Source organism: Mixophyes fleayi, chromosome 6 (genome assembly GCF_038048845.1).
Source record: "Mixophyes fleayi isolate aMixFle1 chromosome 6, aMixFle1.hap1, whole genome shotgun sequence".
Taxonomy (NCBI): domain Eukaryota; kingdom Metazoa; phylum Chordata; class Amphibia; order Anura; family Limnodynastidae; genus Mixophyes; species Mixophyes fleayi.
Window position 1 is genome coordinate 220,087,738 of NC_134407.1, and position 26,483 is coordinate 220,114,220.

General features: G+C 46.6%; 2 protein-coding genes across 2 annotated transcripts in view; both read right to left on the reverse strand.

The window, feature by feature from the left end:
- Positions 1-26,483, reverse strand: part of LOC142159849 (uncharacterized) — a 408,399-nt gene that overhangs the window by 291,885 nt on the left and 90,031 nt on the right. The gene's annotated exons all lie outside the window — the stretch shown is intronic.
- LOC142095496 (uncharacterized) overlaps positions 1-26,483 on the reverse strand; it is a 65,189-nt gene that overhangs the window by 33,856 nt on the left and 4,850 nt on the right. The window contains exons 3-4 of the mRNA XM_075178441.1: positions 17,260-17,453; positions 15,746-16,178 (exon numbers count right to left, since the gene is read on the reverse strand). Coding sequence (XP_075034542.1) covers positions 15,746-16,178; positions 17,260-17,453 — 627 coding nt within the window. The remainder of the gene's footprint in view (positions 1-15,745; positions 16,179-17,259; positions 17,454-26,483) is intronic.

Here is a 26,483-nt window from a genome sequence, read left to right on the forward strand (position 1 = left end):
GATGTCTCCCAGTAGAAGAGGGCAGGGAGAGAGAAGGGTGTCTGTGAGTGTCACACACTGGGGGTGAGAAGTGACAGGGTGTGATGGGGACACACTGAGTATTAGGGGGTGTAAGACCACAATACAAACCGTGGGAATAATGTGATGAGAGACTCAGAGAGTAATCTGTCTGGGTGTAATGGATGTATGATGCATTGGTCAGTACTGACTGGGGGCACAGAGTGATGGGTAAGAGGTTCAGTACATACCGCCCGAGACTATTTAATAGAAGTTCTTTGCTACATATCCCTCTGTGCTGCATAATAGTGATCATTGTATGTATGGTGTCTACATAACAGGTGGGGGGCTTGCATTATTCAATCCTCTTAACCCTTTCCATCACAGTTCACTGAAACTATCACAAGTAATGCAATGATTACATATAAGAAACTAACAATAATTCCACTAAACCAACCTCCCCACCAAGAATACCAATTAGCTGTGTTTAACCAACGTAACCCGGCCACTGGGCAACTTCTTTATATTGGTCTGATTTTCTGTTTATATCCATATACTTGATCTTTCATTCTCACACACATAACTGTACCAAGCAGGACCTACAGTGTGACACATGCCCCTTGTAATTTAATACCAAAGAATGTTGATTTAACACTTTAGCATGAAATTTAGTTACATTTCACTATATATAAGACACCCAAAATTTCATCAGTGGCATCATTAAATAATTCTGCCAATTTCTCCAAATTATGAGCATTATCTACTGCTAAAACCACTAATGATAATTCGAATTTCTTCTTCTAAGGCACATGGCTTCCGTACTGCAGACCACCATGGTTTATATAACCAATCTGCTACATAAAAATACACTTTTGTACAATAAAATAGTTTTTTGGTTAAACTACCAGAACTATCCATTGTTCAGTGTCTTACAAAACTTCATCCAGAGATGTCTAACAACATACAGAAGTGATCCATCTGAAGAGGTGAATGGTACAAATCCAGCAATTTGAATAGTTCCCTAGCTTGGCAAACAAAGCTCTTTCCTCTGTTCCATGATATTTGTCAAGACCCAAACCACAGGATCACCAGAAGACGGCACACAATCCACTCCCAGGCAATTATTCAGCAATAGGAACCCACCTGCAGGAAGAGAAATATACAGGATTATCTGTTCCTTCTAGTAACACTAAATATGTATCACTAGACCTGAAGCTACTATATCTCCTATCTTCTTTGTGTTTTCTGTGCCTACTGGCATCACCCATACTTTGCATCTTGTCTGATGGATGTTCACTGTTTTTCACTACTACGTAAACTGAATCAGGTACCACTACCAAATGTCCTAATATTTGTCCCTTCTCCACATACCACCATTGATTAAGGATCAAAGGGACACAATATTCCCCCAATTCATCCAATGTAGCGAATTCTTCCCATGTTCTATCACCTCTAGTACTGGTATAAAGTACAGTGAGGATTTAGTTTCTAAACTTGTTATCCCTGCTGGTACTTTTTACATGGGGTCTGGAGTATGTACAAGAACTGAACATCTCATCTTCTCTTATTCTCATCTCTGCAACTGTACCTGTATTTATTTATTTATTTTTTAAAGTATGTACAAGAACTGAACGTCTCATTGAACCAATTTTATGACTCTGGCCTGGCTCCCATTGTCACGATCTGCCTGCAGCATACTGCTTTGCCTGGCAGCTCCTGCCTCCTGGACTATCAGACTTTATTATTTGTGTTCATTTTATGTGTTAGCAGTAGTACCTCTGATCACCAGAGGTGCTGCAACTTTAAGAGTTAACCTTCCTGTTCACTAATTATTCCTTGCACCTGGGTGTTTCCTTCTTATACTTATCTCTCCCAGCATTCATTGCTGGTTATTGTTGTCCCATCCTGTTGTTCCCACCCTCTGCTGTGCTTGTGGTTTTCATGCTGCCTGGATCTCTCCATATTTCTGGTTACCTGCTATCTGGGAGCTCTCCATATTACCACTTTCCTACATCAGCCATCTACCCGGTATTTATTCCTGCATGTTCCTGTATATTCAGTATTATACCAACAGCTTGTTATTCCAGCAATAAACTTTGTGTGTTTTCACCTCATTCCTGGCTCCTGAGCTGCACTTTGTATTTTAACCGTGACAGTATAACCAACCAAAAGAAAAAACAGCTTAGGAGTCGTGTGGAAGATATTTTCTGGGACCTTTTTCTGCAATTCTTTTTTCATTTGTTTTTGCAGCATGTCTGTTTCACCAATCTTGGAATTGCCACTGCTACAAACTTTACAGATGGACATTATTTTGCTACGTTCTCAGCTTGCTAGATTTTCCGCTTTACTTGTGGACTCTCTCAGGAGACTGTCTGATTATGTCTCTCCTAATACAGAAGCTGCTGGTCTGTCTCAATCCACCTTTACTGCTGCTGAACCTGTGCAAACAGCACCTCCTAATTGTGCTTCTACAAATTTGCTGTTTAGTAAGAACTATGGGGTAACTAATTCCCAGTTCACAGGTGGTCCAGCTCCAGTTGCCACCTGACCTGTGGTGCCAGCTCCAGTTGCCACCTGTCCTGTGGTGCCAGCTCCAGTTGCCACCTGTCCTGTGGTGCCAGCTCCAGTTGCCACCTGTCCTGTGGTGCCAGCTCCAGTTGCCACCTGTCCTGTGGTGCCAGCTCCAGTTGCCACCTGTCCTGTGGTGCCAGCTCCAGTTGCCACCTGTCCTGTGATGCCAGCTCCAGTTGCCACCTGTCCTGAGGCTCCAGCCACCTGCCCTGAGGCGCCAACAACCTCTGCCTCCAGCCGTGAGGTCCCAGCCTCTGCCTCCAGCCGTGAGGTCCCAGCCTCTGCCTCCAGCCGTGAGGTCCCAGCCTCTGCCTCCAGCCGTGAGGTCCCAGCCTCTGCCTCCAGCCGTGAGGTCCCAGCCTCTGCCTCCAGCCGTGAGGTCCCAGCCTCTGCCTCCAGCCGTGAGGTCCCAGCCTCTGCCTCCAGCCGTGAGGTCCCAGCCTCTGCCTCCAGCCCTGAGGTCCCAGCCTCTGCCTCCAGCTTGGAGTCTGCTGCCACGGCGTCCGGTCCTGAGTCTGCTGCCACGGCGTCCGGTCCTGAGTCTGCTGCCACGGCGTCCGGTCCTGAGTCTGCTGCCACGGCGTCCGGTCCTGAGTCTGCTGCCACGGCGTCCGGTCCTGAGTCTGCTGCCACGGCGTCCGGTCCTGGGTCTGCTGCCACGGCGTCCGGTCCTGTGTCTCCTGCCGCTGCCTCTGCACCCGAGTCTCCTGCCACCGTGCTACCCAGTTCCGAGTCTTCAGCCGCTGTCTCCAGTTCCGAGTCTTCAGCCGCTGTCTCCAGTTCCGAGTCTTCAGCCGCTGTCTCCAGTTCCGAGTCTTCAGCCGCTGTCTCCAGTTCCGAGTCTTCAGCCGCTGTCTCCAGTTCCGAGTCTTCAGCCGCTGTCTCTCTTCCTGAGCTACAGCCTGCTCCAGATGGGGCGCTGCCCTTAAAGCCTGCTCCAGAGGGGGCGCTGCCCTTGAAGCCTGCTCCAGAGGGGGCTCTGCCCTTGATGTTCCTGTATATTCAGTATTATACCAACAGATTGTTATTCCAGCAATAACCTACGTGTGTTTTCACCTCATTCCTAGCTCCTGAGCTGCACTTTGTATTTGAACCGTGACACTCATATAGCCTGAGTAAACCCAATAGCTTCCCCACTCCCTTCTCTGATCAGCTGTCCAATTAGCACAGATGTAACTTATTTTGAAATCAGCCTTACTATAACTTAACATTCAGTCTGGGGGAGACATATGTGTGTTTTCTACACAAAGTGTTTAGAAAATACAGTTGAAAAACCATTGAACAACAATTAAAGACATCTACACATAATCTACGTCTGCTGCATCATTACTCTGCTACTTCTGATTGCACAGGACTTTACATCTAGGTGATTTTTTTTTAATTCCTACATTTGTTGCTATATTCCTTCTAAATACCAATGTTTGCCAAATTATTTTTCTTGCTCTCCTTTCATGGCATTATCTTTAGACCTATATCATCCTTCACCCTTCCTGCAACAAACACCTCTGTTCACATTGCCCCTCTATTACTTCACTCACCTCTGGTTAACACTCATGAACTGTTGTCCTATTTCATTTCAATAGTTTCACCCTGTTGCCAGAAACTAAAAGGATACACATCTTACAATCATCTTTCCTATCTTTCTTCCTCCTTGCTTCTATTAGCTGGTGATATATCATCTAATCCAAGTCCCCCTCACTTCTTCCACACACATATATCTGAACGCTACTGAAAACCAGCAAACCTGAAATGCATCACCTGTGTCCCATGTCTTCCAAAGTCCTTTAAATGTACCCTTTGCAGTGCACACTCTATTTGTAACAAACTTACCTCCATACACGACCTCTTCCTCTCAAACAAACTCTACCTTATGGCAATTACATAAACATGGCTCACGCAATCAGACACTGCCACACCTGCAGCCCTTTCACATGGTGGCCTCCATTTCACTCACACCCAAGACCTGGAGGCAGACAAGGAGGTGGGGTTGGACTACTTCTCTCTCCACAGTGCACATTCACAGATCTACCAAATGTTCCATCAGTCACGTTCACATCTTTTGAAGTATATACTGTTAGGAATTTTAACCCATTCTCTATGCGTATCGCTGTGATCTATCGCCCCCCTGTACCCCACTAATAATTTCTTGAACATTTCTCTGCATGGCTCCCTCACTTCTTATCTTCTGACATCCCCACCATCATCATCATGGGTGATTTCAACATCCCTATTTCTAATCCACGTTCCATTGCTGTTTCAAAACTGCTCTCTAACCTCCTTAATTGACGTCTCCCATTTGATTGAATCCATTACTCATCAGGATGGTCACTGTCTTGATCTTGTATCTGTAACATTACACAATCTGAGTCTGTGATACATTTTGATACAATTATATTTATTTTGATACATGTTAATACATTTCCCAATGCTATTTCAGACAGTATATTACTGTGGAGGCACATTGCATATCATCTAGACGTTCTAACCTAATTACCTCTCAGATTACCTGTTGACCTAGCTAATTAATGTGGGCTGCCAGTTAGCTGTGTCAAGTAACTCAGACATTGCTCTGAATACAAACCAGATCTAAGCCACACCTCATGACAATGGACATTTGAGACAAATGGTAATTACCTTAGCTAACACAAGCAAAATGACTTCTGCTGTCACACAATATGTCAATATTCATTCTATTTCTAATACATACAATTTTGCAATATAGCAACATACCTAATAACATGAAATAATACACATAATACACAGATGCTCTGGTGTATATACTTAGACTGTGCCAAGGATTAAAAAGTACATCAAACTGTGAGAAACGGGTGATGAATAAAAAGTTCTCAGTCCAGTACCACCCAGTTTCCTCACATCATCCTACCTATCTAGTCGCTCTTTCAGTGTTAATTTCTCTGGAACAACCTCTACTCCGCTTCCTCTATCAGTTGGCGTACCACAAGGCTCAGTCCTAGGTCCTCTGCTATTCTCTATCTACACCACTTCTCTTGGAAAACCAATTAAGTTCCTTTAGATTTCAGTATCATCTTTATGCGGATGATACACAGATGTATCTATCCTCAACTGAAATCTCACTATTTGTGTTGTCTCGTGTTACTAACTGTATTTCTTCCACTTCATCTTGGATGTCCTCTCGCCAACTAAAACTCAACTTTTCAAAAACAGAATTAATAAAATTCCCTCACAACAATAGAAGCTTCCTGCCTGACATTTCTATTTCTGTAGACAGCATGACCATAAATCCCACCCTGCAAGTTCGCTGCCTAGGTGTAATCCTTGACTCACAACTATCCTTTGTTCCCCACATCAACTCTATATTTATGTCACACGCCGGTCCCACAGTTAGGTGCCGGTGCTGTGACTTTCCCTTTAAGAACCATGATTCTGCTTGCTTCTGCCTCAGAGACATTACTTTCACATGTGTTTCTGGCTACTGTGATCTGGACCTCCTCCTGAACCTCATTGGTCCTGGAGCACTATATTAACCTCCCAAGGTTATGGGCTCATTGCCTGTTCTTCGTGTTACTCTGGTTGCATTTGGATCTAGCTGTATACCTCTCCTTCCGTGTGTCCGTTACCTGCAAACTTCTCACTGCTGTTTATCTACAAGCTGCAAACTCCTCACCGCTGTTCACCTGCAAGCTGGAACTCCTCTCCGCTATTCATCTGCACGCTGAACGAGTATCGTGAGTTGTCGCTAAACCTGTGCCTTATCTATTGGTTCAACTTTACTGCTGGCTGGCTAAGATCGCTGCATCTCGCTGTTAGAGCTACTATCAAGTTACCTGTCACCTGTAGTTCCACGTCTGACACGGGTTATCCTTACTCTGCTGTTACCTGGTTACTGGACTGTTATTGTGAACTACTTGTTGTGCCGGTGGCCAGTGCTTGGGCTCAAGTTGCGTTTCTCTGTTCAGTTGCTCCATACTACAGTGAACTTACCATTGCAGTTACAACGAATCCTGCTACCTGTAGTTCCACGCATGATTCAGATACTACTCACGTCTCTGCTACTTCTAGGCAACATTCTACTGCATGTGTCAGTGTTCATCCAAGTCCTTGGGTGATGTTTAACGCTTACTGCTTTACTTAATAAGAATCAGCGATTCCAGTACCACCTGCTATGTTGAGTCATCTCTACTCTCGGATCAGCTAAGTTCTATATACTACTCTGTTTGGACTGTACGCTCTACCAGTGATTCACATTCATCTGCTGTGTGGTTCTCTATTGGATCCTAGTGTTCTTGTTTATCATCTCTGCGTTAAACTGTATATCATCTCATGCTGTTGCCAAGGGTTACCGACTATGAAGTAGCATATGTGAATTGTGTCTGCATTACTACGAATTGCCGTGTATTCATCTCTGCCAATATATATATATATATATATATATATATCTATATATCTCCTTCCTGTTGTACCAACATTCAATACACTACGTTGCAGCACTACTACTTTCTCCTGTGTTGTTATTGATGCTTGTAAGCCGTGAACTTATCCTGTGAATATCATTGTATTCTGCCTCCACCATCCTCGATAGTAGGGACAGGGTATCTGCAAAAAACCTCAGAGCCGTGACAATTTACATCATGTTGCATACATCTAAAAAACATTTCCAGAATACGTACATATCTCACACAAGTTAATGCAAAGACTTTAATTGATGCACTCATCATCTCCCATATCGACTATTGTAATTAGAGATGTTCACTGACCCCCGTGTTCAGGTTTTGGATCTAGATTAACTTCGAGTTTTGGTTTTGGCAAAACCACCTTCGTGTGTTTTGGTTTTTGATCTGTATTTTTTAGAAAAAATGCTAAAATATGCTAAAATCACATAATTTTGCTCTTTATTATTACCTCAATAACACTAATTTCAAGTAATTTGCAGTTAATTTTGACCACCTCACAGGTCACAATATTATTTTCATCCACTTTTGGATAAATACTGCAGCGACCTGGCTGGATGCTAAGCGACAGAGCAATGACTCAAACACATGGCAGTTCCTAGCACATCTAGGAAACATTGTCACACAGCAGTGGCAGAAAAGAATTGTCCTTGGATCATGAAACCAGTTATGGTTCATTTGATCGGTCCACCCGTTTCTTGGATAACATCGGTAATTCTACAGCTAATACATGGCAATGAGCTCTGACTCCCCCGGGATGCGTGCTTTTATCAGACCCACACCAATCCAGGGTGCCAGACAATGCACTAAAAAGAGCCATTTTAATTCCCAGCAAAAAGCGACTTCGAATCAGCCCCAATTCCCACAGCATTATAATATAGTTAGGTACCTTTGATGTAAAGTGCAGATTACAAACACAGAGATGTGTTTCTGTCAAAAGCGCCATTTCCAAAATCCATAGAGATCAAACTCCCGACTGTTTGCCACTCTAGCTACACAAGTCTCAAATGAATGAAGCTGGGATTAAGCAAACTCAGAAGAGTTTGCTTTCAAACACGCCAGATACAACACTCTGCATTCTAGCAGTGTGGTCTGTAAACACATCCCTGTCAGACTATACAGCCGAAAGTCCCGGCAGCTGTCAAAACTGTAAAAAAAAGATAAAAGTTTTAAAAAAAGGCGTGGGGTCCCCCTGCGTTGCCACTATTAATCCTAGTGCTGCCAGCCTACTGCTGGTTACTTACAACTGATGTTTTCATCTGTTGTCAGCAGCTTTCAATTCTAAAATGGCTGTAAACCAAGTCCCAAATACAATTGTATCCAATAGTCCGGCTTGAAATGTCCAAAAATAATTTGTAAATTCAAAGTCCCTGCTTCAAATGTCTTCTCTTCTTCTTGGGCAAAAAGCCACCTTTGTTGCTTGAAGTCTTCAGTTCTTCTTGGCCAGGGGGGCCCCCTTGTTGCTTGAAGTCTTCTTATCTCCAGCCAGGAGGGCCCGAGATTTGTAATTTCCCATCCGGAACATGCTTGTAATAAACAAACTAAAAATAAATGATGAGAGCTGCCACAAACCGCTTCTACAGTGCAGAAGCTCTGATACGTAATGAACTTAGTTCATGCGCTAGGTCTATTTATAGTATTAGTGGATTTCCCCATACTACATGCTACATTTTGATGTAATTGGTGGGAATGGCCTTCCTCGTGGAACTTGAAGTTCATTTTTATGAACATCATCTTTTCCACATTTTGAGGAAGTAGCCTCCTACGTTGATACATGGGTCTCCAAGTACCCTTTTTTTTCCTCCCAGTATGTAAAAGGACTGTTTGATGTGCCTATTTCTATGCTGTCGTGAAAATAATCCTCCACCATCCTTTGGATGTTGATAGTAGGAGCAGGTGGAGTTAACGGCAGAGGTGTCACGTTTTTTGGTCAATTCTTTTACACCAGATGTTAAAATTTTGTGCTGAGTTCCTGCATCATCCCTGGGTCTCTTGAGAAAGCTAAGTTTTTTCCTACCAGCAGTTGAATGAAAAACTGAAGGAGGAGACGCCGTCCTGTCATGTAACTCTTGAGCTGTCATCTTGCTCACCAGGAACTCCTTGCATCTCTTCTTAAACTGAGGATCAAGCACAGTCGCCAAACTGTAGTGATCCAATTTCAAGATTTTGATAACTCTTGGATCCTGGCGATGCGAATATAGTACTAGATCTACACGTCCGACTTACTTAGCGGAATTGCTTTGTTTACTCTCCTCCTTCAGTTTCTTAAGCTGCTTTTCCAGAAGTCTAATTAAGGGAATCACTTGACTCAAGCTAGCAGTGTCTGAACTCACTTCACAGATGAATACTTCAAATGGTTTCAGCACCTTGCACAACACGGAAATTATTCTCCACTACGCTTGACTAAAATACATCCCCCCTCCTTTCCCAAAGTCATGGCTCGTGGAGTAAGCGTGGATGGCTTTTTGCTATTCCTCCACACGCAGAAGCATATACAGGGTGGAATTCCACCTTGTTGCCACCTATTGCTTAAGTTGGTGGCAGGGCAAAATAAATTGCTCTTGCAGCTGCTGCAATCTCCTACATGCTGTTGTCGAATGCCGGAAATGTCCATATTTTTACGGGCCACAGACAGCATCTCCTTCATGTCCCTGTCATTTTTTAAAAAATCTCTGCACCACCAAGTTTATTGTGTGAGCAAAACAGGGAATGTGAGGGAATTCACCCAGCTGTACTGCTCTCACAATATTGGTTTCATTATCAGAAATGACATCTCCTGAGGAGAGTCCAGGCGGAATAAGCCATGTTGCAATGACATCCCTTAGTTTTTGTACAAATTATTAGCTGCATGCCTCTTAGTGAAGCCGGTGATACAGAGTAGCCTGCCTCTGAAAAATGTGACGTACTTGGGTACATGCTGCTGCTGTTCCTGCTGGTGAAGGCGAATCACCAACCCAGTGGGCAGTCATATAATCTTTATTTTGCCCAATTCCACTTGTCCACATATCTGTGGTTAAATGTACAGTGGGTAGAATGGCATTTTGTAGCCCAATAATTACATTTTTACGAACCTTCTGGTAGAGGTGAGGAATAGCTTTTCTAATGAAATGGTGTCATAATGGAATTTGGTAACGGGGACACAAGACCTCAATTAACTGTCTAAAACCAGCTGCATTATTATTGGATATTGGACGCAGATCTAATACTATCATTGTCTCCATGGCTTCTGTGATCCGCTTTGCTACTGGGTGACAACTTTCATACTTGCTTCCTCTTGTAAAGGATTGTTTAACAGTCAATTGTTGTAAACTACTAGTAGTCTTCTTCTTGGTCTGCTTCTGGGATGAAGATTCACCCCCAGACGCAGCAGCAGCAGTGGGACTAACGCTCAAGAATTCTTGTGAGGAATCCAGGATAGTGGAGGTGTCATCTAGCCTTACCAACTTGGATGCAGGACTAACTCTGATCGCTACTGAGGATATTGATGAAGACGGTGTTTTGTGGGTGTAGATTGCAGGCGTCGGGATGTAAGTGAGAGATGGGTCCTAGCTGATGATGGACTGCTTGTTATTTTTTTAGCACAAGTTTCTGATTTTCCCAACAGCTTGCCATGAACATGCTTCAAATGGCCTAACATGGATGAGGTGTCTAGATGGTTAAGGTCCCTACCTCTACTGACTGTGGCTTTATAAACGCTACAAATGGCTAGACAACTGTTGTCAGGATTTGGGTAAAAATAATTCCACACATAAGTAGTGGATTTTTTGGTCTTATGTCCAGGCATGAAAATGTCCTTCTTCTTATCACGTGCCAGAACTACTTCCACCGGTGCAGGACAAACATCATCCTCGTTAGAGCCCTCGTCGGCTACACAAATATCCCCCTCATCCTGTTGCAATTCCAAAGTGGCATTCTCAATTTGTGTATCACTGGCTACACTTGGGCTGTTCAGACACACATCTGCAGAAATGCTGAAAGGGGCCTTCTTTATGGATACACTATCAGAATGGTCAAGATTACACATAGCATTTCTGAATCTGAACATACATTTTCCTTTAATGTCTTACTGTTTTCTTCCAGCTCGGCTTTTACACGTAAAAGTATTTGGACACCATTTTTGGATTCCGGATGACAAGGTCTTGCTTGATCATGACTGACCTTACAAAAAGATGCCTCAATGACAGTTGCAGAACTAGCACTCATAGAGAAAGGCGACTGCAAATTCAGAAGAAAAGCCTGCCAGCCCTAGTTTTTGTATTTCAGCAATGACAATTAGCAATGGAGCTCTCCTCTTTGTGTGTAACCTATATAACACAATGATTACAATGATTGACAGGAAAAAGTTGTAAAAACGGATAATACAAATGTTTAATATAAAATATACATTTGAAAGCAAAAAATACTTAGCTGTGGAATTCAATTTGGCTGCTGAATAATCTCTTGATCTGAGGAGCCCCGTTGCTTTGATAGCACTCAGAGAAATCAGGATAATTTGTTGGACACAGCTTTCCAGACGATGTTCCAATTGAAGCTACCACTATGTGGCTATCAGCTGCCTATTAAACTTCTGAATCCAACCCCCTTCTCCCCCAGAGACTAGTTAAAACCAGTCCTGGACATATGGAAATGTAATGTACTCACAGGGATCATTGTATGAATGTTATCTTAAAAGATCGGAGAGGGCTTGCATAAGACACACACACACAATCCTGTTAACCCTTTACATCACAAACACAGTACAATGTGACTGCAGATTTACACCACGCCTGCCAGCCCTAGTATTTGTATTTCAGCAATGACAATTAGCAGTGACGCAATGGAGCTCTCCTGAATCTCACTGTAGACTTTGAAGAACACTGCTACCTCCTCCTCTTTTTATTCTACCTATGATGCTGCCCAACTTCTCTACAGACTGTGCTAACCCTTTTGTGTTCCTCTGTGAAATTACACTGAATCGCTGTGGAGGGCGGTACTTATAGAATCCAAAACTCTGTCAGTCTATAAGTCTCTACATTGGTTGCCTGTTTTTCAAAGTATCCAATATAAAATTCTTCTACTAACGTACAAGGCCATCAACAAAATTGCGCTGGCATACATCTCCTCACTTGTCTCAAAATATCTCCCAACTCAATACCTCTGTTTTGCACAAGATCTGCGTCTCTCTTCCAATCTCATCACTTCCTTCAATTCTCTGACTTTTTTCGGGCTGCACCCATTTTATGGAATTCACTGCCTCGCACCACAAGACTTTCCTCTAGTCTTCAAACCTTCAAGCGTTCTCTGAAAACTCACCTCTTCAGACAAGCTTATTATGATTATTTATTTATAAGGCCCACAAGGTTTCCACAGCGCAGAACACAGTAGAAACAATAGACAGTACAGGAAATAACAGTACAGAACAATAAACGAGAAGCACTAAGATTTCAGATGCTCCAGGGAAAGCAAAAATATTGAAGTTGGAGCAGAAGAGAAAGTAGAGAAACAGGAGGGAGAAGGGCCCTGCTCATTAGAGCTTACATCCTAAAGGGAGGGCAAACAGATGACCGGCACAAAGGGAGTCAGAGGAGGGGAGCAAGTGCACCCTCTTCAGAGGAGGAGCCAGGAGATGAGAGTGAGCATGGAAAGAGGATTAAGTGGAAGGCTGGTAGGCTTTGAGGAAGAGATGAGTTTTGAGTCCCCGTTTGAAGGAGCACAAGTGAGGGGACAAATGGATGGAGCGTGGAAGGTCATTCCAGTCCTGGGGTGCAGCTCGGGAGAAGGCTCGGGAGAAGTCTTAAATTCTGAGGGACAAGAACAGAGCCCTGAGGGACTCCTACAGGGAGTGCAGAGGGGGGGGGGATGAGGTGATTAGAGTGGAGGAGAGGCGACGGTCATTGGCCGAACGCAGGGACCGGGCGAGAGTGTGGATGGGGAGGAGATTGGAGATATAGGGGGCGGTAGAGTGGGAAAGGGCCTTGTAGGTGAGGGTAAGAAGTTTGAAGAGGATTCGGTAGGGATAGGGGAGCCAGTGAAGGGCAAGGCAGAGAGGGGAGGCAGAAGAGGAGCGGCGAGAAAGGAAGATAAGCCTCGCAGCCGCATTGAGAATAGAACAAAGGGGGGCAAGGCGAGAGCGGGAGAGGCCGGTGAGGAGAAGATTACAGTAGTCCAGCTGGGAAATGATAAGCGCGTGGATAATAGTTTTGGTTGCTTCATGAGATAGGAGGGGCCGGATGCGGGCGATGTTGCGAAGTTGGAAGCGACAGGATTCGGCAAGGGATTGAATGTGAGAGGGAGGAGTCGAGGGTGACGCCCAGGCAGCGGAGTTGGGGGACGGAGGTGAAGGTGGAGTTGTTAACAGTGATGGAAAGATCCAGATGGGATGAGGACTTAGACAGAGGGAAAACAATGAGTTCTGTTTTTTCAATGTTGATTTTGAGAAAGCGAGTGGACATCCAAGAGGAGATGGCAGAGAGGCAGTCAGATACACGAAAGAGGAGGGGAGGGGAAAGATCAGCAAAAGAGATGTAAAGTTGAATATCATCGGCGTATAGGTGATACTGAAGCCCGAATGAGGTGATGAGAGCACCGAGGGAGGAAGTATAGAATGAGAAGAGTAGAGGGACAAGAACAGAGCCCTGAGGGACTCCTACAGGGAGTGCAGAGGGGGGGGGGTGAGGATGAACCGGACATAGATACAGAGAAAGAGCGGTTGGCGAGGTAAGAGGTGAACCATGTAAGGACAGAGCCAGAGAGACCGAGAGAGTGAAGGGTCTGCAAGAGGAGGGGGTGGTCCTTGGTGTCAAAGGCTGCGGATAGGTCCAGGAGGATTATCAGGGAGAAGTGACCCCTGGATTTAGCAGAGAGGAGGTCACATTTTGCCCTGAACAAGCAGATACCAGCAAAACGCGCGTCGGTTTCGCTGGTCATGTCTCATCTACTATAAGAAAATATAAATCTAATGAATACAGTTCTTAAATAGACTGACACTATCTACCCTAGGAATTTAGACAGAGACCGCTAAAGGTTATAGATTACGGAGTTGGATAAAACAGATCCATCTATAACCTTTCATACCTTTCTCTATTCCTGTTCGTCCATGGTCTCACCTGGCAATGGATTTCATCACAGATTTACCACACCGTCCAAAGCCTGCACTGTCATATGGGTCATCGTCGATCGTTTTCCAGAGTTGCCCATTTTGTACCCCTCCAGGGTCTTTCCTCCACCTCTACATTAGCTGACCTTTTCCTCAAGGAAATCTTCCGTTTGCATGGATATCCTCAGGAGATTGTATCTGACCAAGCAACTCAGTTCATATCTTAATTCTGGGGAGCGTTTTGCAAGATTATTGGCAACTCAATTTTTCTTCGGTCTACCACCCACAATCTGATGGGTTGACAAAGAGAAGAAATCGGGAACTTGTCAACGCCTATTCATTTCTGTCAATCTACTAGATCTACTTCCATAGACGGAATTCGCCCACAATAATCACTACCATGAGGACATCTCCAACTCTCCTTTCTTTGTAATGTATGGCTGCCATCTCAAGTTATCTACCTTTCCCCAGATTCCATCCTCAGACATACAAGATGGTTAGTGATAGAAGCAGGCATGCTGTTTCCAATTGGAGACCCAGAGACAGAGTCTGGTTGTCCACCTGCAATCTTCAAATACGGGTACCTAGTATGTAGCTAGCCCCTAGGTTTATTGGTCCTTTTAAGCTTTTGGAGGTCATTAATCCTGTAGCCTTTAGGTTGCATTTGCCTTCTTCCTTACATGTTTTCAACGTGTTTCATGCTTTTCTCCTGAAACCTCTTGTCTCCAGTCGGTACTCTACCACTAATAATCCTCCACCTCCCATTCTGGTCCAGAATCAACAAGAAAACAAGGTCAGACAAATTCTGGACTCTTGTATATCTAGAAGCTCTTTGCAGTTCATAATAGATTGTAAGGTGTATGGTGTTTCTTCTAATATCATCCCTACAGCCTTGGGTTCTGCATACTGGCTGGAACCTCCTTCTCCTGACTCATAGGTGATCTCTTGTGTCTGTGGTTGGTAGGCTGCTGCTGTCCAGCTGCGGCCATTCGATATCAGAATGGACAAGCCATCAGTGAACCAAGCATATTTCAGCCGTTTTTCTGAAAGTATAGCATATGGTTCGGCCACTTGCACTGGCCCTCCCCCTAAATGGAGTTGAGGTAACTCTCGGTGCTCTTAAAGTTCACCATTTTAGCAATATGTGTGGAAACTTGTGAAGGTTCTTGACTTGATACTCCCCCTCTTTCTTGTAAGTACCATTTCCACTTCTGCAAAGTCTGCTTCTGAGCTACAACAGTATGTTCTCCCAGTCCTTCTTGTCTCACCCAAACAGCCACTGGCAATTCTGTTCTCATAGTCACTGGTTGTTGTTTAGTTGTACTTTTAACATGTTGTAAGGCTGTGTATGCTGCTAGAAGAGTCTTTTTGAGATTGGTGTATCTTCTTTGCGAAGATGCAAACTGCTTGGCCCAGAAACCAATGGGTATCTTCTTTTCTCCACTGTATGCGCTCTTCTGCCATAGGCCCCAGGACATACCATGATCTGTTACTGTCACATCCAGGTAGAATGGCTGATCCACCTGGTTAAGGCCCAGGGCTTTTTGCACCTGGATTGCTTGCTTGGTTGTTTGGAAAGCATCTTCTTGTTCTGCAGTCCATACAAACTCTGATTTCTTTCTGGTACCATTGTATATAGACCTTAAGGTGAAGCCTTAAATTAGGAACTAACAATCTCCAGTAGCCAAGTGTACCCAACACGTTCTGTGCTTCTTTGGCACTAGTGGGAGTTTTCATCTGTGATATTGCTTCTCGGACTGGCTCAGGTATTGTTCTCTTTGATCCTGTCCAGATCATCCCCAGAAACTTTACAGATTGGGCTGGGCCTTGCACTTTATCTCTGTTGATTGCCCACCCTCGGCTCTCCATGTGCTTGATCAGTCTCTGTAGATCCTCTGTGACTTGTTTTGCTGTATTTCCTGACAGCATGATGTCATCAATATAGTGGTAAACACTGCAGTTGAGCTCTGGACTGACTATTTCTAAATCTCTGGATACCAGGCCGTGACAGATTGTCGCGCGGTGTTTATAGCCTTGGGGGACTACCTGTAAGGTGTATTGTCTTCCTTCCCAGGTAAATGCAAACTGATCTTGACTCTCTGGTGCTATTGGGATACAGAAAAATGCATTAGTCAAATCGATCATGGCATGCTATTCTCCTGATGTGTCTTGTATTTTCTCCATAATAATTATCATGTCAGGAACTGCTGCTTCCAGAAAAGGCGCTACTTTGTTTAGCCCCCTATAGTCGATAGTGAGGCGGTATGTTCCGTCTTGTTTCCGGACCGGATTGAGAGGCGAGTTATAGGGGCTACATGCGTCTCTGAACACCGTCTTTCAAAAAGTTGTCAATAGTCTGTGTAATTTCTTCATGACCTCCATGTATGCGATAATGCTTGAGGTTCACTGGTGCAGCTGGTGGTGGAATGTAAACTGGTTCCCATTTAGCATTCCCTCTAACTACAGGTTTCACTGCAGAAATTGTGAGGGTTTTTAAAGAGCAACTAAAGATATAATATCCACTGGGGGTATCTATGGATTGTCCCCTTAGGATGTCCATCCCAATTATATGGTCTGGTAACTTAGAGACCAACATTTTAGTATGGAACCATGGACCATGTCCAATCCGCATTCGGCAGTGAACCCTGGCCGCCCATACCAAGGTTGTTGCTAGGTAAATGTGATCTATAAAACAATGAAACCTCAGCTCCTTTGCGAAGCAACGCTGTACATGACATCACTGACTCTCCCCCTCCCCACTTGCTTGCACAATTTACATAAGGACATTGGTCTTTGGTTTTCAGTGCACAAATATCATATTTAATCACCTCCCTTGGTGGGTGGTGTGCCAAATTTTCTGTTGCCGAGGTGTAGGTAGCCGAGAAATTCTGGCAATTAAGTGGGCCTTTGAAGAGTGGCGTCGTTGGTTGGAGGGAGCTGTTCATACGATTTCAGTCTTCACCGAACACAAAAATCTTTTCTATATTGAAACTGCTAAACGGTTAAACTCCAGACAAGCTTGTTGGGCGTTATTTTTCACTCAGTTTATAGACCTGGATTTAAGAATATCAAGGCGGATGCTTTGTCTAGAAGCTTCATTCCTCACCAATTACCTGGTGGAGAAACGCAGTCCGTTATTCCTTCTTCCATTATTCACGCTGGTTTAACTTAAGACCTAGGTAATACCATTCAAAATTAGCTCCTTCTGAAAGTCCTGCAGGGCGCCTATTTGTTCCAGTTCAACCACGAAGAACAGTTCTTTCTGAGGCCCACGAGAACAAGTCTGCCGGGCATACGGGTATCTCCAAAACTGTTGAGATTCTTTCACACTCTGTGTGGTGGTCTTTCTTGTCCTCGGATGTCGAAAATGTTGTTGTTTTCTGTAAAGATTGCGCAAAAAACAAAACTTCCAGAAGCTGTCCCTCAGGTCCACTTATGCCTTTGTCTACTCCTACGAAACCCTGGATGCATTTGTCAATGGATTTTATTGTGGATCTGCCTTATTCTTCAGGAAACAACACTCTTTGGGTGGTAGTGGACCATTTCAGTAAGATGTCCCATTTTATTCCATTGACCAAGCTTCCCCCTGCTCAGAGTCTGGCTGTGCTCTTTATATAACATGTTTTCCATCTTCAAGGCTTACCTATTGATATTGTCTCTGATCGCGGCTCTCAATTTGTTGCCCAATTCTGGAAGTCCTTCAGTAGCCTCCTTGGGATCAACATCAGTCTCTCATCAGCCTATCATCCTCAGTCCAATGGGCAGACTGAAAGAGTCAACCAATCTTTGGAACAGTTTCTACGCTTTTATACCTCCGAATTTCAAGATAATTGGTCATCTTTGCTCTCGTGGCCTGAATTTGCATATAATAATTTGTGACATTCCTCCACTCGTACCTCTCCGTTTTTCTGCAATTTTGGTTTCCATCCAAGGTCCAATTCCTAGTCCTCTCGCAACCATTCTGGCCTCCCGGAGATACGTTCCACAGCTTCACATCTCAGAATTGTCTGGGAAAAAAGTCCATGCTGCTTTACTACGGGCCTCTTTCCAGTCTAAAACATTTGCAGACCGTTATCGAAGAAATTGTTCTTTTAAAGTAGGTCAAAAATTCTCTCCACTCGTAATATCAGGCTCAAACAACCCTGTAAAAAACTTGTCCCTAGATTCATTGGACTATTTTCTATTGTTAAACAGGTCCATCCTGTTGCCTTCAGGTTAAAGCTTCCCGGTTCTCTTAGGATCCCGAACACTTTCCATTGTTCTCTCCTGCTGCTATTCCTGCATGCCAGTCTAGACTCCGCTACTTACGGAAATCTCAGCCTGTTAACTTTGAAGATCATCAAGCATTTGTGGTGGAAAAAATTCTTGACTCTAAAAAGGTCCAGGGGAAAATCCATTTCTTGGTACAGTGGAAGGATCGTGGCCTGGAGGAATGATCCTGGGTTCCGCTGAAGCGTTTACACGCCAGCAAGCTCATTAGAGAGTTTTTCAATCAATTTCCTAACAAATCGGGATGTCGGAGTTCCTCAACCCCTCCTCAAGTGGGGGTGGAGGTACTGTCACGAGCCGTGGCTTTACTACAAGCCATTGTGGCTCGCTTGTTCTCTCTGCCCCTCTTCCCGGGCCGTCGTCATGACGAACGGGCCGTCATCATGACGAACGGTACGTCACTCCCGGCTTTACCCGGTCATTGCCAGGTCAAAGGTCGGGATGCTCCTCCAACCCCTGTACGCGTCCTGGCAGAAAAAACACAGCCGGGCGCGTGAGTTAATTAATTCTATTAGCGCTTTGACCCGGCAAGCTGTTAACCGGGCGCATGCGCAGTGTTGTTAATATGGCAGCTGGGTGCCATTATCTGGTTGAGGAGCTTGCTCCTGATTTTCCAGTATCTGTATTTAAGGCAGGGAAGGCTTAGCCTTCCTGCTGGTTATAATGCTCAGTCTCCTGGCTGCTGACCTGCTGTTGTTCTGTGTTCCTGTACTCCTGGATAGCCTTTCTGTGTATGACCTTTGGTTTGTTTATTGGATTGTAAATTCTCTGCTGGTGACCATGACTTCTGCCTGTAACTCGGATATTCTGTCTCTCTGCCGGACCTGATCCTTTGCCTGGACCCCACTTCGCTGCCTGCTTGTGCCCTTTGACCTCGACCTGTCCATGACTTTGTTTATCTCCTGCTGTCATCTCCTTGCCGCACCACGGTTTAAACCATAAGCTTGTACTACTCAGAGCATAAGACCTGGGGGCATCCGAGTACCTGTGAACACATCAAGCTCTACGGGAAAGGGGCTGCTAAAGGCAAAGACCTCTACCACCTGTTCTACAAGCTTATGACAATAACCGTTAGCCGTGACAATCATACATTCATTACATCCAGACAGATTACTCTCTGAGCCCCTCATCACATTATCCCCACAATTTGTATTGTGCTCTTCACTATACCCCCTTGCACTCAGTATGTTCCCCATCACACCCTGTCACTTCTCGCCCCCAGTTTGTGGCACTCACAAACAACCTTTCTCCATGCCCTCTTCCACTGGGAGACATCTCCCCTCCTGCACCCAGCTGTGTCAGCCTATGTATCTCAGTGCGGAGGGAGGGGGTACCATAAATGTTACTGGGTGCAGCCATTGTGGTGTGGTCTTGTTATATCAGAGGGGAAATAACTTGGATGTCATTGATCCCTCAGGATAGAGTGAAGAGGTGAATGTACTTTCGGACGTATATCAGTACAGAACAAGTAATGTCTTACAGCTGATGACTGACAGATATGTGACAGTAATTTTCCTCTCCTCTACTCAGGAGGTAACAGGCAGCCTAGTCCCAAGTAACAATCAGCAGCTGCATCTAAGAGATATTGTGGTAGTCACAGTAATTCCTACTGTATAATCCTCATAATACTTATATCCTCCTCATTCATCACCTATTTTATTTTACCTGTGTTATGTTTATCGTTATATCTCATTATATCTATGTAGGTACATAACCTGCCAGTCACTGCGTCCTCTCACCCTGAAGATGTTACCAAACATCCAGCCTGTGCTTTCAACCGACTTCCGGTCTATGCGTTCACATGAACTTCGCTGACTGTGTTCTACATACCGGAAGTGTTCTCTTTTCTATTGCAACTTCTGGGTGTCCTTAGAGTAGGAGGTATGATAGAGGCCACACTGCCAGGCGTGGGCTGGGAGATTTCAGACGGAGGCGCACAGGCGGCTGCATCAAGATTTCTTTTCTGTGACTTTACAGTTCTGGTGGTTATCAGTAACGCTTGGTAGAGACCTTCCCAATGGCTTGGACAGGTGAAGTTCAGATGTACCATTGACAAGGATCCAGTCACCAGGTTGGATGTTATGGGCGGAGTTTGTGCTTGTTGGAACATGGGTAGATTTAATGCATTACTGTAAATGACTAATGGTCTATGTAAATTGTTGGAAGTAATGACCTAATGCATAGTTGCCCCACTTGGATCCAAAGTGGGAAACCTGTGGTTAACATGCGAGAAGGCAATTTTTAAAGCAAAAATAAATACCTAAGGGAGGCAATAGACAAGTGTATGCTTGCAAATGCAAGAAGCCTTGTACATAAGAAAAGAAGAGGAGCTGGTGGGATGATACACATGACTGGGCAGTCAACTTGGAAGGCTAGTCTATCTTCAGGAGGGATAGGGTAAATAAAAGGGGAGGAGGAGTATGTCTTTATATTAAGCCAGAATTAAAACCAAGTATTCAGGAAGTTATATACAAGAATATTGGTGATAATATAGAGGCATTGTGGGTGGAAATATCCAGCAGAGGAATATGTTCAGAGAAGTTGCTGATAGGGATATGCTATAAACCACCAGACATTGATTGGAGTACTGAGACCTGTGGTACAGCTAGGGAAAATAGGTTTCTGAGCACGCTAAAAAGCCATTACATGTCCCAATTAGTAGAGGAACCGACTAGGAACCGGACTATACTGGACCTAGTAATAACAAACAATGTAGACGTAATATCAAATATTCAAGTAAGGGAGCACTTGGGAAACAGTGATCATAATATGGTCTCATTTGAAATTCGTTTCCAGAAGCAATGGTATAAGGGATCAACTAGGACTTTAAACTTTAGAAAGGCAAATTTTAATATGCTAAAGGAGTCTATAAAGAGCATAGACTGGGACAAAGCCTTTGAAGGAAAAAATACGGAAAAAAAGTGGGCTGTCTTTAAAATGTTGTTGGAAACATACACGTATAAGTTCATTCCTATGGGAAATAAATGTAAAAGAATTAAGTCTAAACCAATGTGGCTAAATAAAAAGGTAAGGGAAGAAATGCAAAGGAAGAAGCGTGCATTTAAATAAGAGTCTGAAGAGTCCTTCCGTAGGTACAAGGAATGTAATAAAACATGCAAAAAGGAAATTAGATTGGCTAAATTAGAAAATGAAAGGCACGTTGCAAAAGAAAGTAAGACAAACTCCAAAAAGTTTTTTAAGTAAATAAATGGAAAAAGAATTAAAAAAGATAATATAGGACCCCTAAGAAGTGAGATAGGTGAATTGATAAATTATACTAAGGAACAAGCAGAGGTATTAAACACTTTCTTTTCTTCAGTATTTACTAGAGAGGAACTAATGGTAGGAGTAATACATAAAAATGGAAATTAAACCATACCGTTAATTAACACTTGGTTGTCAGAGGAAGAAGTCCAAAGGCGACTGAAGAATATTAAGATAAATAAAGCTCCAGGTCCAGATGGCATACACCCAAGGGTCATTATGGAGTTAAACTCGGAAATAGCTAGACCGCTATTCTTAATTTTCAGAGATTCAATCTCATCAAGCTCAGTACCAAGGGATTGGCGAATTGCAGATGTGGTGCCGTTGTTTAAAATGGGGACGAGATCACAACCAGGGAATTATAGACCTGTAAGCCTGACATCAATAGTGGGGAAACTACTGGAAGGTATTTTAAGGGATAGTATTCAAGATTACTTGGTGCACAATAAAATTACTAGTGGGAATCAACATGGATTTGTGAGGGATAGGTCATGTCAAACGAATCTAATTAGTTTCTATGAGGAAGTTAGTGGGAACTTAGACCAGGGCAGCACAGTAGATGTGGTATACTTAGATTTTGCAAAGGCCTTTGATACAGTGCCACACAAGAGTTTAGTTTACAAAATAAGGGAACTGGTCTAGGAATCAACATTTGTACTTGGATCAAAAAATGGTTAGAGAATAGGGAACAGAGAGTTGTGATAAATGGAACATTTTCTAATTGGTCAAAAGTCTTAAGTGGAGTACCTCAAGGTTCCGTGCTGGGGCCACTCCTTTTTAATATATTTATTAATGACCTTGGTGATGGTTTAGAGAGTAAAGTTTCTATTTTTGCAGATGACACTAAACTCTGTAAGGCAGTGGTTCCCAAACTTTTGCAGTTCGCCGCACCCTTAGAGTCTCCATAATTTTTTAAGGCACCCCTCCAAAATAATTACTGAGCAGTCCTGTTTTAGAAGTAGTTGGGTCAAAAAATTGTAATAAGTATTTAGGTCAGGACAGAAATGCTTATTTAGTTCTATGCAAAAATGCCCCCTCTGCATCCAGACACTCTGCCCTCTCTCACGCTGTCCCCCCTCCTCTGCCCTCTCTCACGCTGTCCCCCCTCCTCTGCCCTCTCTCACGCTGTCTCCCTCCTGTCACGCTGTCCCCCTCCACTGCCCCTCTCACGCTGTCCTCTGCCCTCTGTCGCAGCTCATCTGCCACGCTGTCTTCCTCCTCTGCCCTCTGTCACACTGTCCCAGCTCCTTTGCCCTCTGTCCCCCTCCTCTGCCCTCTGTCACACTATCCCAGCTCCTCTTCCACGCTGTCCTCCTCCTCTGCCCTCTGTCACGCTGTCCCAGCTCCTCTGCCCTCTGTCACGCTGTCCCTCTCCTCTGTCCCTCTCCTGTCACGCTGTCCCTCTCCTGTCACGCTGTCCCTCTCCTCTGTCCCCCTCCTGTCACGCTGTCCCTCTCCTCTGTCCCCCTCCTGTCATGCTGTCCCTCTCCTCTGTCCCCCTACTGTCAAGCTGTCCCTCTCCTCTGTCCCCCTCCTGTCAAGCTGTCCCTCTCCTCTGTCCCCCTCCTGTCACGCTGTCCCTCTCCTCTGTCCCCCTCCTGTCACGCTGTCCCTCTCCTCTGTCCCCCTCCTGTCACTCTTCTGTCCCCCTCCTGTCACGCTGTCACTCTCCTCTGTCCCCCTCCTGTCACTCTGTCCCTCTCCTCTGTCCCCCTCCTGTCACTCTCCTGTCACGCTGTCACTCTCCTCTGTCCCCCTCCTGTCATGCTGTCACTCTCCTCTGTCCCCCTCCTGTCACGCTGTCACTCTCCTCTGTCCCCCTCCTGTCACTCTCCTCTGTCCCCTTCCTGTCACGCTGTCACTCTCCTCTGTCCCCCTCCTGTCACTCTCCTCTGTCCCCTTCCTGTCACACTGTCACTCTCCTCTGTCCCCCTCCTGTCACGCTGTCACTCTCCTCTGTCCCCCTGCTGTCACTCTCCTTTGTCCCCCTCCTGTCACGCTGTCACTCTCCTCTGTCCCCCTCCTGTCACTCTCCTCTGTACCCCTCCTGTCACTCTCCTCTGTCCCCCTCCTGTCACGCTGTCCCTCTCCTCTGTCCCCCGCCTGTCACGCTGTCCCTCTCCTCTGTCCCCCTCCTGTCACACTGTCCCTCTCCTCTGTCCCCCTCCTGTCACGCTGTCACTCTCCTCTGTCCCCCTCCTGTCACGCTGTCACTCTCCTCTGTCCCCCTACTGTCACGCTGTCACTCTCCTCTGTCCCCCTACTGTCACGCTGTCCCTCTCCTCTGTCCCCCTCCTGTCACACTGTCCCTCTCCTCTGTCCCCCTCCTGTCACGCTGTCACTCTCCTCTGTCCCCTTCCTGTCACGCTGTCACTCTCCTCTGTCCCCCTCCTGTCACGCTGTCACTCTCCTCTGTCCCCCTCCTGTCACGCTGTCACTCTCCTCTGTCCCCCTCCTGTCACGCTGTCACTCTCCTCTGTCCCCCTCCTGTCACTCTCCTCTGTCCCCCTCCTGTCACTCTCCTCTGTCCCCTTCCTGTCACACTGTCACTCTCCTCTGTCCCCCTCCTGTCACGCTGTCACTCTCCTCTGTCCCCCTGCTGTCACTCTCCTTTGTCCCCCTCCTGTCACGCTGTCACTCTCCTCTGTCCCCCTGCTGTCACTCTCCTCTGTCCCCCTCCTGTCACTCTCCTCTGTACCCCTCCTGTCCCTCTCCTCTGTCCCCCTCCTGTCACGCTGTCCCACTCCTCTGTCCCCCTCCTGTCACGCTGTCCCTCTCCTCTGTCCCCCTCCTGTCACGCTGTCCCTCTCCTCTGTCCCCCTCCTGTCACGCTGTCACTCTCCTCTGTCCCCCTACTGTCACGCTGTCACTCTCCTCAGTCCCCCTCCTGTCACGCTGTCACTCTCCTCTGTCCCCCTCCTGTCTCGCTGTCACTCTCCTCTGTCCCCCTCCTGTCACTCTCCTCTGTCCCCTTCCTGTCATGCTGTCACTCTCCTCTGTCCCCCTCCTGTCACGCTCCTCTTTCCCCCTGCTGTCACTCTCCTCTGTCCCCCTCCTGTCACGCTGTCACGCTCCTCTTTCCCCCTGCTGTCACTCTCCTTTGTACCCCTCCTGTCACTCTCCTCTGTACCCCTCCTGTCCCTCTCCTCTGTCCCCCTCCTGTCACGCTGTCCCTCTCCTCTGTCCCCCTCCTGTCACGCTGTCCCTCTCCTCTGTCCCCCTCCTGTCACGCTGTCCCTCTCCTCTGTCCCCCTCCTGTCACGCTGTCCCTCTCCTCTGTCCCCCTCCTGTCACGCTGTCCCTCTCCTCTGTCCCCCTCCTGTCACGCTGTCCCTCTCCTCTGTCCCCCTCCTGTCACGCTGTCCCTCTCCTCTGTACCCCTCCTGTCACGCTGTCCTCTCCTCTGTCCCCCTCCTGTCACGCTGTCCCTCTCCTCTGTCCCCCTCCTGTCACGCTGTCCCTCTCCTCTGTCCCCCTCCTGTCACGCTGTCTCTCTCCTCTGTCCCCCTCCTGTCACGCTGTCCCTCTCCTCTGTCCCCCTCCTGTCACCCTGTCCCTCTCCCACGCTGTCCCTCTCCTCTGTCCACCTCCTGTCAAGCTGTCCCTCTCCTCTGTCCCCCTCCTGTCACGCTGTCCCTCTCCTCTGTCCCCCTCCTGTCACGCTGTCCCTCTACTCTGTCCCCCTCCTGTTATGCTGTCCCTCTCCTCTGTCCCCCTCCTGTCACTCTCCTCTGTCCCCTTCCTGTCACGCTGTCACTCTCCTCTCCCCCTCCTGTCACGCTGTCACTCCTCTGTCCCCCTCCTGTCACGCTGTCACTCTCCTCTGTCCCCCTCCTGTCACGCTGTCGCTCTCCTCTGTCCCCCTCCTGTCACGCTGTCGCTCTCCTCTGTCCCCCTCCTGTCACGCTGTCCCTCTCCTCTGTCCCCCTCCTGTCACGCTGTCCCTCTCCTCTGTCCCCCTCCTGTCACGCTGTCCCTCTCCTCTGTCCCCCTCCTGTCACGCTGTCCCTCTCCTCTGTCCCCCTCCTGTCACGCTGTCCCTCTCCTCTGTCCCCCTCCTGTCACGCTGTCCCTCTCCCACGCTGTCCCTCTCCTCTGTCCCCCTCCTGTCACGCTGTCCCTCTCCTCTGTCCCCCTCCTGTCACGCTGTCCCTCTCCTCTGTCCCCCTCCTGTCACGCTGTCACTCTCCTCTGTCCCCCTCCTGTCACTTTCCTCTGTCCCCCTCCTGTCACTCTCCTCTGTCCCCTTCCTGTCACGCTGTCACTCTCCTCTCTCCCCCTCCTGTCACGCTGTCCCTCTCCTCTGTCCCCCTTCTGTCACTCTTCTCTGTCCCCCTCCCGTCACTCTCCTGTCCCCCTCCTGTCACGCTGTCCCTCTCCTCTGTCCCCCTCCTGTCACCCTGTCCCTCTCCTCTGTCTCCCTACTCTGTCCCCCTCCTGTCACGCTGTCCCTCTCCTCTGTCCCCCTCCTGTCACGCTGTCCCTCTCCTCTGTCCCCCTCCTGTTAGCTGTCCCTCTCCTCTGTCCCCCTCCTGTCACGCTGTCACTCTCCTCTGTCCCCCTCCTGTCACGCTGTCACTCTCCTCTGTCCCCCTCCTGTCACGCTGTCACTCTCCTCTGTCCCCCTCCTGTCACTCTCCTCTGTCCCCCCTCCTGTCACGCTGTCCCTCTCCTCTGTCCCCCTCCTGTCACGCTGTCCCTCACCTGTGTCCCCCTCCTGTCACTCTTCTCTGTCCCCCTCCTGTCACTCTCCTCTGTCCCCCTCCTGTCACTCTCCTGTCCCCCTCCTGTCACGCTGTCCCTCTCCTCTGTCCCCCTCCTGTCACGCTGTCCCTCACCTGTGTCCCCCTCCTGTCACTCTTCTGTCCCCCTCCTGT